Raw genomic sequence first — 20,634 nt, 5'->3', positions numbered from 1 at the left:
CCCCACGGTGTTAACCTGCTGTTGCTATCAAGGTGGCTGTTGGAGGAAGCCTGGGGCCCATGTGAAACCCTTTGAGGCCTCAGCCCTTATCGCTGCCAGCTAGGGCGTCATCATGTGCCTTTCCAACACCGAGTTTTCCACTAATGCCCCTTGGCCATCAGCCCAGGCCTGATAGGTACAGCAGCCATTCACTGCAGTGGTGTGGCCCCTGGTGTCTCGATTTGGCACAGATCCAGGGCTGTCAATGGTGGAGGAGACTGTGCACCCTTGGCCTGAAGTTCCAGACACCTCAAACACACATGCTGGCCTGGCTAGCCACAGCAGAGGGCAGCTACACACAGCTGCAATACCTCCACCATATGTTCATTCAGCACAGCTCCCTGAAGGCCAGGGGACACGGTGGAGATAAAGGCCGGGGGACTTCGAAAAGGGGCATCTACACGACAGACAGATACATATGGTATACCTACTAGGTGACAGGCACAGAGCCAAGTCTGAAGTCTGCAGCTCACATGAACGCCGAATAGCGTGGAAACGCATGCTGAGGTACAGGATCTGAACAAGAGGTGTGTGGTGCTAAATCCAGCCCATCCAGGCTGGAGCTGGTCAGGGTGGCTTCTCTAAGACTTGAGGTGTCAATAGAAGCAGCTAGTCTGGGTAAGAGTGAAGAAAAGGTCTAGCCAGGCAGTTCGCACTGCATGTGCAAAGGCCTTGAGGTAGAGGGGAGGGATGGATGAAGGCTGAAGAACTGTGACTGTGTGTGTGTCTTGGGGCTGGGGGAGAGAGTGAGGGAAGGGGGAGTTGTGGGGTGAGGTTGAGAAGTAGCTAGGCTGACTTCTGCGCTTTGTGTGTGGCTCCCTTAGGAAGGTGGGGCCTGGGTTCCGTGGAGCACAAGGAAGATTTGAAGCAGTGGAATGTCATGGCCTGGTGTGGGATGAATAGGTTTGAGGGGGCCTGGGAGAAGCCGGGATTTCATGAGAATACAGCAGGGTCTGCTAAAGGCCGTGAGGAGATGGGGGTGAGCATCAGCCAGTGCGGCAATCTGAGAGGCAGGGCTGGTGAAGGAGAATGTAAAGGCATGTTTTATGGAGTTTGTTAAGTAATGTGTTTATGTCTGCCCAGGACGGAAAGCAGGCGGGCAGTGTAGCACTCGGGGAAGGAGGGACAGAGCTGCAAGTTTCTACCACAGATGGGGGATGTGCTCCCCCTTAAATCTGCTAGGCAAAACTGAGTGGGGCACACTGTTTTGGTTTGGTTTGGTTTTTGGTTTTTCGAGTCAGGGTTTCTCTGTGTAGCCTTAGTTATCCTGGACTCATTTTGTAGACCAAGCTGGCCACAAACTCACAGAGATCTGCATCTCTCTGCCTCCCTGAGTGCTGCGGTGTTGCAGACTGTAATCCTAGGCATATTACTCATTTGGGGAAGAGCTTCTGGAACGTAAAGTCATCTGCTATAATATAACATACTCTTTACAACAAGAGAGAGAGATTCATTTTGCTTTCCTTGAGGAGCTGAGAGAAAAGAAGTTGGTGAAGAGGGGATGGGAGAGCATCTGAAGAATGTCCCAAGGGGCCCCTGGCACCCGTCGGGGAACCCAGTCCAAAGGGGCTTTGATGGCATGCATGCTGGGGATGTCTTGAGCCTGGTGAATCCCTCCCTGAGTCTGACCTCAGTCCTCATGTTTCTAGATCAGTGTCGCCTGCCTCCCCCCCTGCTCTCTGGATGCCAAGCCTGCAGCCTGCCCTTCGGCCACAGCTCTGCCTGATTCCCTCACCTTCCAGGCCACCTGCAGCCTGTAACCAGACACTGTTTGCTCCCAGAAGGTACCCCCCTACACACACACACACACACACACACACACACACACACACACAAAAGCAAGCATTGCATACTGTTTCATTTCTGATTTCTCCAGAGCCGGGGCACTGCGTACCTCTGTCCGGGCTAACGACCTTCGCCTGAGCCCTGGTTAATATTTGTTGGATCCAAAGGCAGTGGGGCTCCGCCCCCTGTGAGATATAAGCTGGCCCAGGGCTGTTCTGCTTCCCTCTTGGTCTGAACAACCCCGCATCATGGCCAAGGGTTTCTACATTTCCAAGACCCTGGGAATCTTGGGCATCCTGCTGGGTGTGGCAGCCGTGTGCACCATCGTAGCCCTGTCGGTGGTCTATGCTCAGGAGAAGAATAGGAATGCAGAGAACTCTGCCACAGCACCCACGCTCCCTGATGCCACCTCAACTGCCACCTCAACCACTACTGTAGATGAGAGCAAGCCTTGGAACCAGTACCGCTTGCCCAAGACTCTCATACCTGACTCCTACCGGGTGACCCTGAGACCATACCTCACCCCCAACCAGCAGGGCCTGTACATCTTCACGGGATCCAGTACTGTTCGCTTTACCTGCAAGGAGGCCACGAATGTCATCATCATTCACAGCAAAAAGCTCAACTACACCTCCAAGGGGGGGGCACATGGTGGCGTTGCGAGCCCTGGGTGCCACCCCGGCACCCAACATTGATAAAACTGAACTGGTGGAGCGCACCGAGTACCTGGTGGTCCATCTGCAGGGATCCCTGGTGAAGGACAGTCAGTATGAGATGGACAGCGAGTTCCAGGGGGAACTGGCCGATGACCTAGCTGGCTTCTACCGCAGCGAGTACATGGAGAATGGCAACAAGAGGTAAGTTTCAAGGCCACGGGCACGGACTGACCCAGGGTTACATCTGGAGGTCGTGGTATGGGAGGGGCTGAAAACTTCAGGGTACCTCAGGAGGCCCATTGTTCATCTGTAGGGGGAGGCAGTTCCTGGGGTTACTGCCTACCCCACCCTAGGGATGTGGGATGGAAGGGTTCCTTGGGAGGACAGAGGAGAGAATGTTGTGTAACCCCTCAGGTCACACAGATTTGGAACCATCCAGGGCTTAGATGGCCTCTGGAAGCTTTGGTCTCTCGTGGCAGCTTGCTGACCAGGGTCCCGAGGCTGTGTGGGGTTGGGTGAAGGGCAGTAAGCAGGTTGGGATAGCCATCTTCTGTACCCTAAAGCTGTGCTCCTCACACCCTTGCTAACACACTGCTTTGGACAGGGTGGTGGCCACAACGCAGATGCAGGCCGCTGATGCCCGGAAGTCCTTCCCATGCTTCGACGAGCCAGCCATGAAGGCCACATTCAACATCACTCTCATCCACCCCAAAAACTTCGTAGCTCTGTCTAACATGCTTCCCAAAGGTGAGCCTGGCTGCCCTGGGTTTGTCCTGAGCTGGAGTGCAGAACAGGAAGCCCACACACTTACATGCCCCATGCCCAGATATCAAGTCCCTTCCGGAAGACTCTTCCTGGAGTGTCACTGAGTTCAACGCCACGCCCAAGATGTCCACGTACCTGCTGGCCTATATCGTGAGCGAGTTCAAAAATGTGGAATCTGTCTCACCGAATCGTGTCCAGGTATGGAACTGGGCCTGTATGTCATGGGTCAGCATTGGCCCTGGCTTGAGGGACTGTTTCAGATCTTTTCAGTAAAATCACCTGAATTATTAGACTGGTGAGTCCCAGCTCTGAGTGATCCCAAAAAACTTTTGGTTTTTGTTGTTGTTGTTGTTTTGTTTTTAGAGGCAGGGTTTCTCTATGTAGCTTTGGCTGTTCTGGAACTTGCTCTATATCCTGGCTGGCCTCGAACTCGTAGAGATCCACCTGCCACTGCCTCTTAAGTGCTGGGATTAAAGTTGTGCCTGCCACCTGGCCTGACCCCTTGTTTTTAATTAAAAACAAATTTGTTTTCTGTGTGTGGGTGTTTTTGCCTACATGTATGTATGACTTCCACGCCCAGCATCCTCGGAGGCCAAAAGAGGGCATCAGATCCTCTGGAACTGAAGTTTCAAACAATTGTTACCCGCTTTGTGGGTGCTGGGAATTGAATCCAGATATTCTGAAAGAGCAACAAGTGCTCTTAAATACAGTCTTAGAGTTACTATTGCTGCGATGAAACACCATGACCAAAAAGCAAACTGGGGAGGAAAGGGTTTATTTGGCTTACACTTCCACAAAGCAGTCCATCAGTGAAGGATATCAGGAAGGAACTAAAATAGGGCTGAACCTGGAGGCAGGAGCTGGTACAGAGGCTGTGAAGGGGTACTGCTTACTGGTTTGCTCAGCCTGCTTTCTAATAGAACCCAGGACCACCAGCCCAGGGTGGCCCCGCACACAATGGTCTGGGCCCTCCTGTGTCAATCATTGGTTAAGAAAATGCTCTACAGGCTTGGCTACAGCCCAGTCTTTCAGGAGCATTTCCTCAATTGAGGTTTCATCTCTCAGGTACTCTAGCCTGCCAAGTTGACACAAAATTAGCCAGTACAGCAGCTGAGCCATCTCTACACCCTTCTGTTGTAAATATTGAGATAGGGTCCACTAAGGTGCCCAGGCTGGCCTTGGACTTGTGAGCCTCCTGCTTCAGCCTTCTAAATGCTGAATTTATAGGCATGTGTTACCCTGCTCAGTTTTCTCTGTTTAATCTAGTCAGTTCCCGTTCTGATTCATCAGGGACCTTCAGCTCATTGGATCCTGGGACTCTACTCATTCTCTTCAGGATACCAAGGGACCCTAAACCTGACCTCCTTGCTCTTATTCTGCAGATTCGAATCTGGGCTCGGCCCAGTGCCATTGACCAGGGCCACGGTGCTTACGCGCTGAACGTGACAGGACCTATCCTAAACTTCTTTGCTCAACATTATGATACACCCTACCCTCTAGAAAAGTCTGGTGAGTGACCATAAAGACTTCATGAGGAGTTAATGCTAAGATGCCCATCCAGGCCCTCCTACTGACATCTGGCTTTCCTCCACAGACCAGATTGGCCTGCCTGACTTCAACGCTGGAGCCATGGAGAACTGGGGGCTAGTGACCTACCGTGAGAGCGCCCTGCTCTACGACCCTCAGTCCTCCTCCATTGGCAACAAAGAACGGACAGTCACCGTGATTGCTCACGAGCTGGCCCATCAGGTAGTTAGCTGTGGGGGAACCAAGAAGGAAGCGAGGCCTTGGGGTGTCAAGTCCTCCCCTGGCCTGTGCCTGGTAAAACCTCCAGCGTGTGGCTGAATGCTATCATTGATGGCAAGGCCTGTGATGGTGAGGCTCAAAGGCTCGTCTGTGTCCCCTGCAGTGGTTTGGCAACCTGGTGACAGTGGACTGGTGGAATGACCTGTGGCTGAACGAGGGCTTTGCCTCCTATGTGGAATATCTGGGCGCTGACTATGCAGAGCCCACTTGGAACCTGGTGAGCCAGCCTTCTGGGAACTGGGCTGCGGTGGAGGAGTGGCGTTGTGAGCTGGCCTCCTGATGGCACTTGGGGACTCCCTCCGCAGAAAGACCTCATAGTGCAGAATGAAGTGTACCGTGTGATGGCCGTGGACGCGCTCGCCTCCTCCCACCCGTTGTCCAGCCCTGCTCACGAGGTCAACACGCCAGCCCAAATCAGCGAGCTGTTTGATAGCATCACCTACAGCAAGGTGCCGCCTGACCTCTTGGGAGCCCTGAGGTGTGGGAAGGGGTGCATCCCTCAGAGAGCCTCACCACAGCTGCTGCTCTGGGGATGCCTGGCCCTAGTAGCCAGCTTGGCCTTCTGAGCTCCCTCTCGCCCCACCCCAGGGAGCCTCAGTCATTAGGATGCTGTCCAGCTTCCTGACAGAGGACCTGTTCAAGAAGGGCCTTTCGGTGAGTACAGCTCTAGGTGGTCCCTCTGGGGGGGGGTGGCTTTCCCCCAGCATGGCCCTGAGGACCACCCAATCCTTACCAAGGTTTGTCGTCTCACAGTCTTATCTCCACACCTTCGAATACTCAAACACTGTTTATCTGGACCTGTGGAAACACCTGCAGATGGTAGGTAGCAAGTCTTCTTCCACTAAGGTCCTACGGGCCAAAGTCCATGGGGAAAGCATGTGTGAGATTATGCCTAGCTGCTCTGTTCACTAGTCCAGGCAAGCCGTCGGAAGCCTCTGTGGCTCGTCTATAAAACAGGTATAAAGATGGATCCTTAAAGGGGGTGGGTAAGAGCCCTGCTTACAGCCCACTTTGCATTTTCTTGTTTGTTTGTTTGTTTGTTGGTGGGTCTTCTTCAGTTGGCTCTTCCATCTTGTTTTGGAGGCAAGGTCTATCTTGTTTCTGCATGAACACCCTACTCCCCATCTCACCGTAGGGGTGCTGGGATGACAGATACGTGCCAACCCAGCTAGCGTTTTGTTTTGTTTTGCTTTGCTGAGACAGGGTTTTTCTGTATAGCTCTGGCTGTTCTGAAACTTGTACTGTAGACCAGGCTGGCCCCAAACTCAAAGATCTGCCTGACTCTGCCTCTTCAGCATGTTACCAGCCTGCACCACCAGAGCTGGCCCACTTCTGGTCTGGTCTGGCTTAGCTGCACCCTGGTGGGCCTTGTGAGTCACTTAGTTCTGAGAATGTGAACTTCAGGGCTCCTATGCCCACACTGCTACCTTTATGTCTTTTCCTCCCCCTTCTCCTCCTGCCCCTCTCTCTTCTGCCAGAACTTTGGAACCAGTGTTTAACTGACTCAGCACTCACAGATGCCCTGTGCCCCGTGGCCCTCCCTCCCTGGCACATGTTTGTATATACCAGCAAGTTGGATGTAAACTCTGACCCTCCATCCCACCTGCCTCACATTCCATCCCCCATCTTGTAAGCCCTCCTGTCTTCCCCAGAGGTCTCTCTCCTTCCCACCTCTCTTTGGGGCTAAAGTCCATACTTCCCATGAGCCCCTATCACTTTGTCTCCAACCCCCACCATGCCTCCCAGACTGCAGACTTTGCCCACCCTCAGCCCCACCCATCTCTCCTCCATCATTGCTCCCTCCCTCGGTCTCTGTCTTTCTGTCCAGCAACCCTCTGGCTGCTGTGCTGTGTCTTTCTGGGCCCCCAAGCCATCTCACAGGGGATGGCACAGAGTCGCAGGAACCTGGGCAGGTTCCAACCAGCCGTGTGTGGTCCTGTGCCCCCTCTCTGGGCATCATGCCCATCTGCAGACCCAACTGATTAACTTGCCCACTATTATTCTGGCAGCTGACTGGACCCATAGGCTCCTCCCTCTACCACCTGCCTTCCCGCCCTCCAGAAAAGGGGGCCTCCTTTCCTTTTCTGTCTTCTATGTCTCCAGACCTCCCCTGCCTCAGCCTTGCCTCCTTCTGACTAGTTTTCAGGGGCATTGCCTCTTTGGTATGATTCCAAAAGTACTGTCTATGCATTAGAAAAAGACCCAAGAAGACAGACCTATTGAAGTACTTTTCCACCACACCCCACGGCCCTGTCCCTTGCTCCTACCTGTGACATTGGGCACTGCTTTGTCTCCTCTCTGAAGGTGCCCTGGGCACAGGCCCAACCTTGGGGGTACATACAGGTGTGACATCTTTGTGGAATTAGCTAGAAGCTGAGAGGTTCCCCAGCTCACCCAGCGCTGGGCAGGCAGGGAGAGGCAGAGCTATACGGGGGCCCTCGTCCTCTGCCCCACTGCCCTGCACAGGTGGCACCACAGGCCTAGGCTGGCCAGGAGCTGCAGAGGCTGCCTAGGATGTGAGCATGGGAAGATGACTGTTTGACAGCCATGCTGTGTCCCTCCCACAGGCCGTGGACGATCAGACAACTATCAGTCTCCCAGACACAGTGCAAAACATCATGGACCGGTGGATTCTACAGATGGGCTTTCCAGTTATCACAGTGAACACCGCAACAGGAGAAATCTCCCAGGAACACTTCCTCCTTGACCCTGAGTCCAATGTCACCCGCCCCTCAGACTTTAAGTGAGCAGATGGGGTCACCAAGGCTTGAGTCCCAGGGAAGGGCAGGATACAAGGAAGGGGATCATGTGGGGTTAGGAGCACGGTGACACTTGGTATCAGTGTTGGGCCATCATTGGGCACCCGAGAGGTGTGCCACAAGCTGGTGTGCTCAAGAGGTGCCCACCATCATTCCGGTCTCTCACTGCAGTTACGTCTGGATTGTACCCATTCCCTTTCTCAAGAGTGGACAGCATCAGGACTACTACTACTGGCTGAAGGACCAGAAAAGTAATCTATCCTCTTCTTGTCTGCTGGCTCCTGGCCCATGTTCTGGTGGCAGCGGGGGTGGGGGTGGGTGGGGGTGGGGATGGGTGGGGGTGGGTTGTGATAGAGCTGAGGAAAGATTCCCTTCATTATTTCACTCAACAACTGGAGCTGATGTCTTTGTTTACAATTTTCACCTTGTCTCTGTGTGGCCTCCGGCAAGCTACCATCCCTGACTGGTCTTCAGTTTTTTTTTTTTTCTCAATCAAATTAACTGTGTCTGCTCCATTGAGTTGTGTGAGGATTGCAGGAGAGAATTCCTGTAAAATCCTTAGGACAGTGCTGCCTTGTGTGACCTGGCACTGGGGGATCTAAGGTGAAGGGCAGTCACTCACAAACGGGAGAAGGAAGCATGCAGGGACCTCCTCACAGTCTACTGCAGAGTCTGGCTGGGGTGGCCGGGAGGTGAGCCGAGAATGAGGCATCAGTTCCACGCAGAGGCCCAGAAAGTGAACTGTGTCATACACAGGGTACCAGAGGCAGTCGGCTAGGCAAGATGGATGCTGAGAAAAGGCTCAGGGTCCTCTATGGCCTCTGGGCACACTCCACCCAGCCCTGCTCTCTGCCCTGCTCCACAGACCAGAATGACAATTTCAAGACGTCTGCAGACGAGTGGGTCTTGCTGAACCTTAATGTCACCGGCTACTACCAGGTGAACTATGACGAAGGCAATTGGAAGAAGATTCAGAATCAGCTGCAAACAGATCTTTCTGTGCGTACCCCACCCCCCTTTTCCTGTCCCCGGTGGTATGATGGGCCATTGGACTGTCCCCCTGCTCTAAGCCCCAAATCCCATTTTCCCTTTCTAGGTTATCCCAGTCATCAACCGTGCACAGATTATCCATGACTCCTTCAACCTGGCCAGGTGAGTGCCCTCCCGGCTGAGCAAGGAAGCCTGTGACTGGTGGTGGTAGGGCCTGTGTCCCCCTTCTGTCCCCGTTGCTCACCAGGTGCCGTGCCAGGGGTCCCCACAGGACCATTTCACAGATAAGGACTCTGAGCATGAGGCCTTACTTGATGTGGCACAGCAGCCACACACAGGCTTGTCCTACTGTAGTGCCCGCTTCCCATCCATAACCCAGCTTTCCTGAGTGCTGTGTGCACACCCGGCCTGCGCTTGCTGCTTGGGCTGAGAGGGGGACAGAAGAGACAGGGCTTGGGCACAATGACGCTTAATGGACACCCATTCCACAGCCCAGAGTAACCTGTTCTCGGTGCTCATGAGCCCTTTGACAAGAGTGACACTCCCCAGAGATGTCTGTGGGTCCAGTGCCCACAAATGGCCAGAAGAGGGAGGAAGGGTCCGGAGAGATGACTCAGTCAGCAACGTGCTTGTCACACAGCATGAGAACAAAAAGGGTTAGGTTCCCTGAGTGAGTCGAAGTCTGGCATAGCAGTGTCCTACAGTCCTGACGCTGACTGGGAGAGGCAGACGCCTGAGCTCACTGGCCAGGCAGCCATAGGGACTCAGTGAGTCTCAGGTTCAGTAAGAGACCTGTGTCTCAGGAAATCAAGATGGAGGGTGAGAGAGGAAGACCCCCGCCCAGCATTGGCCTCTGGGCTCCACATGCATAATACATACATTCACACATACCTGCAGGCACACGTCCGCAGGAACACATAGGTATGCATGCACACACACAAATACAAAACACGCGTAATGCACACACAAATAAAACCAAAAAAAAAAAAGAAAAGTGGAGCAGAGTGAAGAGCATGGAGCTCCGAGCTGGGTGTCTTTTGAGGCATGTGGCTTCGGGGAAGTCAGTGTGCAATCCCACCATGGGTGGTGCAGCACGCCTTTAATCCTAGCATTTGGAAGGCAGGCAGATCTCTGTGAGTTCGAGGCCAGCCTGGTCTACATAATGAGTTCCAGGACAACCAGGGCTACATAGAGAGACCCTGTCTTATATATATGTATGTATATCATAGTGAAAACTAAATAAAATGAGGAAACAGGCAAGAGAACATGACTGGCATCGGACTGAGGTGAGACCCCACTGGTGGCACCACAGAGTACCTGTGCCACTCCTTCCCCTGTGGAAAATATGACAGAGACCCAAGTTTAGGTGTGTCCTTAAGAGCCTGGTCTAGGGTCCCCAGCGTGTGGCTTGGTTGGGTGGGTACCGATCTTGGCTCTTCTGCTTGTCCCTAGTGCCCAAAGGGTACCGGTCACTCTGGCGCTGGACAACACCCTCTTCCTCATCAATGAAAGGGAATACATGCCCTGGGAGGCTGCCCTGAGTAGCCTTAACTACTTCAAGCTCATGTTCGACCGTTCTGAGGTCTACGGCCACATGAAGGTATGAGTTGCTGACATCCCAGTGTCTGAGTTGCCCCACTGGTGCATTCTCTGGCCAAGCTCCTTCAAGAAAATAGGTTTGGGGAGGATGACAGAGTAAGAGGGATCTGAAGGAAGCAGTTACAGAGAAGGTTAGCAGAGTGGGTACCTCCCAAAAAAGAAGAGATGATTCCTAGTGGGAAACATGAGAAATCAGTGCTTTGGAGAGGCCCAGAGAGGACATCGCACTTGATAGCTAGAGGCCTATCCTACCAGTCATGCACCTCAGGGAGCTGTTCACAGTGGCACTGCTCTCTGCTGAGGTGTGGGCCTGGCCACCCCAGCCCGTTCCCCCAGGCTGGCAGTTAAGCACTGGTCTTACAGGCTTGACACTTCCGTACCACTGAGCTAGATATGGGAAGCTCTCACTGGAGAGACCAGAGATGTAGGAGCTGACTCAGGATGAAGCCACACCCCTCGGGAATGTTCACTGCATCCTTCACGAAGGAGCAAATGGCAGAGGAAGGAAACAGAGGAATACGTCTCCGACAGCTGGGATTGGCTGAGTTACACTGTAATACCCATTTGGTGGAATGTTTATAGCTCTGTGGACCACATTTAAGAGAATTTTGTTGTTGTTGGGGTTTGGTGCGTGCGTGTGTGCGTGCGTGCGTGCGTGTGTGCGTGTGTGTGTGTGTGTGTGTGTGTGTGTGTGTGTTTATGTTCGTGTGGAAGCCAGAGGTCAATGCCATTCTTGCTAGCCTGGCTGGTGCACTGGTATCTGCCTGCCCTGTCTCTGTGCTCACGGGCATGTGTTTATATGGGCTTTGGAGATGTGAATTCAGTTCTTCTTCATGCTTGGGCAGCAAGCACTTTAGTTTCCTCCACCTTACTCTTTGAGCTGACTGACCCTGGAGCCCACCATTTCAGCTAGGTTGATCAGGAAACCCTTTGGGATCCTCCTGTCACCAGCTCCCTGCCCTGGGATTGTAGCTACTGCTGATGTTCTTGACTCGTGTGTGTGTGTGTGTGTGTGTGTGTGTGTGTGTGTGTGTGTGTGTGTGTCGGGGGAGGGGTGGGCTGTTCTTGGAATTGAGTTCAATTCCTCATGCTTGCGTGGCAAACCCTGGGTTGACTAAACCATCTCCCTAGCCCAGTTCTTGGTTGGTTTTTTTTTGTTTGTTTGTTTTGTTTCTTTTTGTTATTTTGTTGGCTTATTTGTTTCTTTTTTTTAGATAGTCTTTGTAGGTTGGCCTGAAAAAAAAAAACTTTACTTTTTATTTATTTTATTTTAAAGTTCCACTATCACCCTAGAACAGCAAATGCGTATATTGGTAAACAGCCTTTTAACTTTTTCATGCTTGCCCAGAATCCTCTCAAGCTGGTACTGTAGCTCAACTGCAATACTTAGCCAAACCCGCAGTGAGCGTAAACCTGGTGTCAGTATGCCTTCCTGAGCCGGCCGGAGCGCCGCGTCGGCACCTGTGGCCCCTATCTCGTAAGGCTTGGTGGACTGAGCCCATAGGAGAGCTCATGTATATTTCCTGGAGTCTTCTGTCGCTCCCAAGACGGTCGCTCAGGCAGTGCACAAGGTCCTGCCCTTTGTTAGGGCTGGGTGGTGCTCTGCCTTCCATGCCACGTCTCCCGTCTCTGTTTTTCTCTTAGGAAGTACACACGATGAGAGTCTTGAGGAAGGATTTGTGGTGGTGGGTTTCCTCAGGCAGCTTGTCAGCTTTGTCTTTTATTCTGCTTTCATGCTGGACTGAGAATTCAGCTGGGTTTGGAAGTTTCTAGATTGGAAATCATTCCTCAGGATGCCTAAGGTCTTGATCTGTTGACATCGGGCTTCTCAAGTTGCTGCTGGGACTGCCCAGAGCTTATGTCATTTCCAGTTCTTGGTACATGACCAGTTTTCCTTCCTGGAAGCGTCTGGATTCTTGTAACAGCAGTCCTGGTGGGCCAGCCTGGGTCTTTCGGCTTGGAGATAGATGTACTGGATCAGAACTTTTTTGCTGTTTTTCCCTCTGAGTGTCTTCCCTGTCTGCGGTCCATTTCACGTCCTGCTGGCAGTCTGAGTAATTCCACTTCTTTCTCTAGCTTTGGCCTGGCTTTTATGTCCCTCCTGGTTCCCAGCTTGGTGACCCTTCACTCTCCCCTAGGGACAGTTCCTCACCGTTTACCCCTCACCTGCATGCTGTTTCTGTTCTTCCCTCCCATTTCTGGTCCCAGTGTCTTTAGTGTCTTCTGGTCTCTCTTGGAGGGTAGCTATTATACGGCTTTTGAAGTCTCCTTTTTCCCTCTGTTGACTCGTTTCCTCTGAGGTTTCTGTTTGTTTTGGTCTCCTGTCAAGTTGGAGGCTGAGAGGCCTTTTTGGATTTGAGAGTGAGTCAATAAACAGTGACCCGAAGCCATACCACAATTGGAACAGAACAGACTACGAAGGCCTACAAAAGGGTGTGGTGGTAGCCGCCTTTAATCCCAGCATTCAGGAGACAGAGGTAGGAGGATCTCTGAGTGTGAGTTCAGCCTGGTATACAGGGCAAATTTCAAGCTAGTCAGGGCTACATAGTGAGACCATATCTTGATGATGATGATGACAACTATGACAGAAAAGGATTGGAAGCTCAATGGAGTTTGATCTCACTGTGGGGAGACCTGGTGGCCAATTCTTCACTGGAGACCCTCAAAAATTAAGGGCTGGGAGGCATAGATGTGGCTTAGTGAGAGAGTATGCAGTATGTGCAAAGCCTTGAACTTGGTCTCTGGCACAAAAATCTAGAAAAAGGACTAAACTTAATTATATACTTGTATCACCCTGTCAGACGTCAGAAGTTTTGAAAAACAATGAGAAAGGAAGGAAGGAAAGAGAAAAGAAAAAGAAAGGGAAGTCCAAAGACTGTCCGTAGGCCCTGGGTGTTCTGTCAGGGTGATCTGGTGTCTCTGGCATGGAGCTCTGTTGTGTAGTGATGCCAGGTCTTGGGGTCAGAGTGGGAACTGGTGAACACCGTCACCTCTGACCGTCTAATAACCTTCTCACTGTGTGGAGTGCCCAGCAGCCCCAGCCTCTCTCGTCTAGCACTGGCCCAGCTGCCACTGGACACAGGAGCCAGGCTGGAGTTTGACCTACAGACTTGGATTCCAGCCTCCACTCACAGCCCCAGCCTTACCCCATGCCCTTTCATTTGAACCCCACTACAGCAAGCCCCTTTCCTTTCCCTTTCTTTCTTTCTTTCTTTCTTTCTTTCTTTCTTTCTTTCTTTCTTTCTTTCTTTCTCTCTCTCCTTCCTTCTTTCTTTTTTCTTTTTTCTTTCTTTCTTTTTTTTTTTTTTTTTTGCAAAATACGGTTTCTTTATGCCCTGGCTATCCTAGAACTTGCTCTGTACACCTGGCTAGCCTCAAACTCAAAAGACCCATCTGCTTCTACCTCCAGAATGCTGGGATTAAAGGTGTAAGCCACCACCTTCTGGCTAGCAAGTCCTTTTCTGCAGAAGCTTGGTGGCAAATTCTTCCTCTCTGCCAGGCCGGGTCTATCTCCCTTCTCCCTTCCCAATCGACCTGTGTTTGTATCTCAGCCACCACTACCCTGTAAGAACAAAGATGTTCTTGGGGAGGGCAGAGGTCAATTTCTTTTACCATTGGATGATGACTTCAGTTTGTCACAAAAGTCAGTCTGACACATCGCAACAGAACATGCAAAAAAAATATTAATTTAATAACAGTATGAGACTGATATGAGAGTAGGTTAAAAAAAAAAGAACAGAACAATGCACAGAATTAGACACAAGCTAAGAAAAGAATGCAAGAATAAGAGGGGATGAACTTGCCATTTTGAAAAATCAGAGTTTGGGTCCATCTTCTGTGTTTGCTCGCCTGTGTTTCCCAAATTTCTCACAATAAGATGATGGAGGGAGACCTGGCGTTACAGTCAGAAACAATGATGGGTTGACAAAGAGGGTTAGGGCTGACTCTGGATTTGAGGAGAAAGAACCCCAATTCAGTCATCTGAGGCTAGACTTGAGGTGCCGGCCTAGGGCCCACCCTGACCTCTCCCTGCCTGCCAATACCCACTCATGCCAGCCTGGGAAGGTCATCCTGGGTCCTTGACACTACTTCTGTATTCTTTCCCCAGAGGTACCTGAAGAAGCAGGTCTCGCCCCTCTTCTTTTACTTTGGAAATGAAACCCAAAACTGGGTCAAACGCCCAGAAACACTGATGGAACAGTAAGTGTGACACTTGTGGGGTTGGAGGTCGCACATGACCTAGGAACTGAGAACACCACCTGGCAGTGTTCTCCTCGGGAACCTTCTAAGTCTAGACACCAACCAGGGAGAGACCCCACCCAGAAGCAGGGGACCCCGGCATGAGGATCTGCCTGACCTGTGGGCTCTTCTGGCTTCTATTAGGTTTCTCGTCACAGGCTTCTCTGGAACTTTTGATCCTCCTGCCTCAGCCTCTTTTGTGGTAGAGTTATAGGTGTGCACCATCACACTCAGTTTATACAGGGCTGGGATCGAACCCAGGGCCTCCTGAACACTACAAATATCTACAAACTGAGCTACAGCCTCGGGCCTGACTTTATTAACAATACTTAAACTGAAAGCCTGAGGCTGCCTTGGGAACCAACAAAGTGCCAGCCAGAGGCAGGAAGTAAATAAGAAAAGCCCCAAAGGGTCGGGCGGACCACAGAGCTTTAGTTAGGCCCTGGCTGTGTGCTGGAGGACAGTCTTGGTGGGAGTTGGGCAGGGTGTGTTGACCGGATGTTGCCCCTGGGACAGGTACAACGAAATAAACGCCATCAGCACCGCCTGTTCCAGTGGCCTCAAAGAGTGTCGGGACCTGGTTTCTGAACTTTACAGTCTTTGGATGAACAATCCTGATAATAACCCGTGAGTGTTCCTCTGTCCCCATCTGCCCTGTGGACTAAATAGAGCCTCAGGCCAGTCGTTGGCAACTCCTTGTTCCCCACTCCCCTCTGCTCCTTTGCTCCTGACTCTCCCACCCCACCCCAGGATCCATCCCAACCTTCGGTCTACGGTCTACTGCAACGCCATTGCTTTCGGTGGCGAGGAAGAGTGGGACTTTGCTTGGAACCAGTTCCGGAACGCCACTCTGGTAAACGAGGCAGACAAACTCCGGGCAGCCTTGGCCTGTAGCAAAGAAGTGTGGATTTTGAACAGGTGAGAACCTGGCCCGACCCACAGACTCAGCCAAACCACCTTGCTCCTTCCCCTACCAGCCGCACAGCCTTGGGCTGGTGAGGACATGGAGGCTTAGAAGCAAAACAATTAATCGCTCACAGACAACAGGATTACAAAAACGAAGGGGGCAGGGACAGATCCTGAACTTCTTTTTTTTTTTTTTTCATGTCTGCATGAGGGTCCCCAGCTGTTACAGGCAGTTGTGAGCTGCCACGTGGGTGCTGGGAATTGAACCCAGGTCCTTTGGAAGAGCAGCCACTGCTCTTAACCACTGAGCCATCTCTCATGGGTTCTGTTTGAGCCTCAGGGCAGGGTCTCAGGTGAGGTCTCTCCCACCCTGGCAGCCCTTTCATAGGCCAAACCTGCAAAATTCCAGAGACCTCGGCTCTATTGGTGTTGGTGAGAAACAGTTCAGTTGAGTCTCCTTCACCATCCGAGTGAGGACTGGTCACCTTAACCTGCTGTGAGGGCTGGGGAGGCCGGGGTGCCTTCCTTCGTTTATCTGTTCCATGGTAGCACACACTTGCATGGTCAGTGATCCTGTGACCATGTGCAGAGGGGAGGGAATACCAACGTGCCCCAAAGATCTTCACACATCAGGGGGATGTCGAGTGACGCAAGAGGCAGTGGTTGGGTGTGACATTAGGCTCCCAACCTCTCATCATGGGACTGTAGTTCTCTGCCCTTGCCTCCTGCACACAGGTACCTGAGTTACGCCCTGAATCCTTCCTTCATCCGGAGGCAGGATGCCACCTCCACCATCATCAGCATCGCCAACAACGTGGTTGGGCAACCTCTGGCTTGGGACTTTATCCGGAGCAACTGGAAGAAACTCTTCCAGGAGTGAGTCCAGTTGGGGTGTTAGACTATCAAAGGCCAAGGGTGGCTGTGGTAGGGTGAGCCACACACCTCTCTCTGTTCCACGTGCTGGATTTCCTCACTCAGAAAGAAAACTGTGGCCAGAGGGAAAAATCTACTAGGACGAGAAGTCAGGGACCTACAGCCTGAGCTGTGTTCAGGACTTGCCTGCTGAATGCCCTAGTAGGGTCTCTTGGGGTTCTGGGCTCTGTCTCCTCACATCTCCCTCATGGAATAGTTGTAGGGTTCTATAGTTTCTGACACCCACAGAGATAATCCATTAGGTCTCTGCCTGGCCTACTGCTTATGCATCTCCCTCCCCTCCCCAAACCCTGCAGCTTCGGCGGAGGATCTTTCTCCTTTGCCAATCTCATCCAGGGAGTGACACGGCGCTTCTCCACTGAATCAGAGCTGCAGCAGGTAAGAGGGTAGGCCTCTCCTAGCCCTGGGCTCTGTCTAGTTTTCCCAGTTGAAGGTGGTGGCTTCCACTCACGGAGCAAGGACTGAGGAGAGAGACTTTGTCCATTAAAACAATCTTGGAATTTTAAAACTGTATTTACTCAGTGATTGATTGCCTAGACTGACCCTGAACACCTGGGCTCCAGCAATCCTCCTGCCTCAATCGCCTGACTGACTAGGATGTGCACCTACATTCCTTTACCAAAAAAAAAAAAAAAAAGTTACAATTCATGAACCATAGAATTTACCATTTTAAGTGCTTTCTAATATTTACGCAAGATTGTACAACCAATCTTTGCCACCAGCTCCCCAAAGAAACCCTGTAGCTGCTAGAAATCACTTCTCATTACTGTCTCATCTCCCTAGCTCCTGGCAACCACTACTCTATTTTTGCATTTCATAAAATAGAACCATACAATTTGTGACCTTGAGATGGAATTATGCAATATGTGACCCACTTGTGTCTGGCTTCTTTCTCTTACTCAGCACCTAAGGTTTAAAGATTTGTTCTTGTTATGAAACACATGGTTCCTTTGTATGACTAAGCGGTATTCCATTGAGTAGGTACACCACATCTTGTTTATCCATTCGTCAGTTGATGGACATTTCAGTTCTTCGCATTTTGTGACTGTTATGAACAGTGCTGCTGTGAACATCTATGTGCATATTTTTTATACAAACATGCTTTCATTTCTCCTGGCCTTATTGGTTGGAGTGATTTGCTGGGTCATTTGTTTGCTCCATGTTTAACTTTTTGAAGTAACAGCTAAAATTTCCAGAGCAAGTTTACTATTGCAACATTCCTGCCAACAATGTAGGATGGTTCCAACTTCTCAGTGTCCCTGGGCGTTGTCTTGATGGCTAACGGGAACTTACTGGCCATTCACATGTATCTGGAATAACTTCTGTTCATGTCTTTTGCCTGATTTTAGATTGGGCTGCTGCCTTTTTATTGCCATGTTGTAGGAAGGTGTGTCTGTGTATGTATGTGTTGAAGCAGATACATGATTTACAAACATTTTCTCCCATTCTGTGGGTTGTCTTTCCACCTGTTATATACAGATTTTTTATATTTTGTTTTGTTTTGTTGGGATGGTTGTCGTATATAGCCAAGGCTGGCCTTGAACACATAATCCTCCTGTTTCTGCTTCCCCCTTGCAGAGACTTTTAATTTTTATGAAAAGTGAGTTAATTTGTTATTTTTTCTTGCTTATACTTGGGTGTCATATTGTTTTATGCCTGTGTGTTTTAAAGAGTTTTATTGTTCTTTTCTTACATGTAGGACATTGAAAAAAGTTTTTTTGTAGTGCTGGGGATTCAACCCAGGACCTTGACTCCGCTGCCTGGCTCAACCCCCCACCCCTTTTATTTAATTATTTTATTTTTTGAGACAGGGTTTCACTATGTAGCTCTGGTTGGCCCGGAACTCACTATGTAGACCAGGCTGTGTTCAACTCATCACATTCCTCTTGCTGCTGTCTCCCAAGTGCTTCTATCAAAGGCATGTGCCATCATGCCTGGCCCAGTACTTAATTTTTTTGTTGTTGTTATAACTGAAAATTGTTGTCACTTCTCAGGTTTTCATTGCTGTTCCTAGGAGTCCAGTTGATGTTGTACACTGGTTCTATATCATGAAATCTCAGTTCTCACAGTTTTCCTCTTGTTTTTCTGGTGCTGGGGCTGGAAGCGAGGGCCTCACACACGCTGGGCAACTCTGCTCAGCCTGCACTCTGATTCTCTAGGATTTTGTGTGCACAAAATCGCAATAGCCTTCTCCCTGCACACTCTCCCCTCCACTTTATTGTACTCAAGTGATGAGGCTGGGAACTCGGGCCTCCACCATGCTTAGCAAACACTCCGCCCATGAGCGGAATGTTCCTTTTCTTTTCTTTTCTTTTTTTTTTTTTTTTCCAGTTCCTTTTCAAAAAGCCACTTAGGCACTGATGCAACTGGGTCATCTGAGGTTCAGGAATTTCCACAGTTGTGGCTCCCCTGTGGCACCTGTTTCATTTGCTCATTACTGGGTTGCACAATAAAGCCCGACACCCCCCGAGCAGATCCCACCTGGGGCTGTGCTTTCATGACTTCTGGGTAGGGGAGAACTTTAGCCCCCAGGAGTGGCGAAGAATTGAGCCCCTTATCCAGGGAACAAGATGTGGCCCCCTCATCCTCAGGGGCCTGTGAGTGGGCCGAGAAGCAGAGGGCTGGGAAAGCACCTCTCTTCTCAGGGCTGGGTCCTCGTAGCAGCCCAGATGTGACGCTTTGCTTTCCTGACAGTTGGAGCAGTTTAAGACGGACAACATGGAGACGGGCTTTGGCTCGGGCACTCGGGCTCTGGAGCAAGCACTGGAGAAGACAAAAGCCAACATCAAATGGGTGAGGGAGAACAAGGATGCGGTTCTCCAGTGGTTCGAACAAAACAGCCTGTAGTCCCGGTCCTGACAGGAGCTTGGCCCCACGTGACTCCTCTGACTGACTGACTATCTCAGCAGGCTGTGCAGGGTCTCAGTCCTAAGAGCTCCGGACGGCAGCGTCCTACCTTCATGGATGAAGTGTCCAGCCCAGCATCTAATTGTCAGGCTGCCGGGCACCTCCCTGCCCTTACCCCTCACGCCAACTCTGCCCCAGGCCCAGGCCTCTGGGGCTGATCTCAGGGAAGCTGATCCCAGCTCTGAGGCCAGATTTACTGGACACAGGGCAGCCTGGATAGAGTTCCCCCAATCGCTTCACGACTTTCCCCCGAGTGACCCAGAACCAAAGAATCAACAGGGCACAAGATCTATATATATATATATTTTAAAGAGAAAATGTAAATAAAGGATTTCTAAAATGAGTGCCTGGACTTGCTGCCACTCAGTGGGAGCATGAGACTGATACAGGGGTTATGGAGGCTGGAGATGGGAGCTGGGGGCATGCTGTGGGTGGAGTGGAGGAAGGAGAAGCCTCTCTGCAGCCCGATTCCTGGGACAGGTTTCCGGGGTTACAGGGATGGTAAGAGCTGGGCCTGGGGGAACACCCACCTGATCTGCCAAGAGAGCAAAGTGCTGGCTGTGGTCCTCATGTTATGTCAAAGAGGGACCATGCACTTGGGACAATGGGGGCAGGGTAGTACAGTAGAGGGAGGGAGGTTGGGAGACACACACACACACACACAGAGACAGTGACTTCCAAGTCTATCTCTGACACAAGCTTAGTGTCAGAAACAGTCTTAGTCTAGGTATGGTCTAGGGATCACTGTCTCACTGTCTCTCGTTCTGGTTCTTCAAGGCGACCCAAGAAATCCTTTTTGCTTGAGATGAGCAAGCTGATTGTGTCAGGGCCGATCCCCTCACAGGCTGATGTCCTGTGACTGCAGGGTTAGCACAGTGACCGTATAATTTGTACTGCCTTCTTAGGGGTCGGGAATGGGATGTTGTAAAATGAGCTTTTGTTACTCCCTGTACTTTAAGCCTTGAAGAGAGAAGAGAATGTTCAGACACCTCCCGGGTTTTAGAAACGTGCTTGAGTGGTTAATACACCTGTAGGCAGAGTTCAGTGAATCGACCCAAAGGGCTTTTCAAACTGGAGATGGGGTATGGCCCACATGACGCCAGCCGTGTGGAGCTCAGAGGACGGCTTTGTGGAGTTGCTGCTCTCCTTCCGCCTTTACTTGGGTTCCAGGGATCAAACTCGCGTCACTCGATTTACAAGGCTGCTTGTCAGGCTCCCTAATTTTTTTATTTGCATCTAGGTATGGTACA

The 20,634-nt window shown here is 51.1% G+C and overlaps 1 protein-coding gene across 1 annotated transcript; it reads left to right on the top strand.

Annotated features, from left to right (window-relative positions):
* The first annotated feature begins 421 nt into the window (after positions 1-421).
* Anpep (alanyl aminopeptidase, membrane) lies at positions 422-19,727 on the top strand. Its single transcript, XM_055623192.1, is given in 23 exon segments — positions 422-546; positions 1,689-1,823; positions 1,916-2,462; positions 2,464-2,681; positions 3,085-3,227; positions 3,307-3,443; positions 4,628-4,754; positions 4,840-4,994; positions 5,155-5,268; positions 5,357-5,500; positions 5,640-5,705; positions 5,805-5,870; positions 7,619-7,794; positions 7,982-8,061; positions 8,676-8,809; positions 8,907-8,962; positions 10,253-10,400; positions 14,508-14,599; positions 15,155-15,265; positions 15,389-15,556; positions 16,280-16,420; positions 16,774-16,855; positions 19,172-19,727. Coding segments are annotated over 21 exon segments (2,901 nt in total). The 5' UTR covers positions 422-546; positions 1,689-1,823; positions 1,916-2,072; the 3' UTR covers positions 19,325-19,727.
* Positions 19,728-20,634: the final 907 nt, after the last annotated feature.

The sequence above is a fragment of the Psammomys obesus genome, unplaced genomic scaffold, assembly GCF_907164565.1.
Source record: "Psammomys obesus unplaced genomic scaffold, mPsaObe1.curated_primary_1811, whole genome shotgun sequence".
NCBI classification, from domain to species: domain Eukaryota; kingdom Metazoa; phylum Chordata; class Mammalia; order Rodentia; family Muridae; genus Psammomys; species Psammomys obesus.
This window is presented reverse-complemented; position numbering and strand designations above follow the sequence as displayed.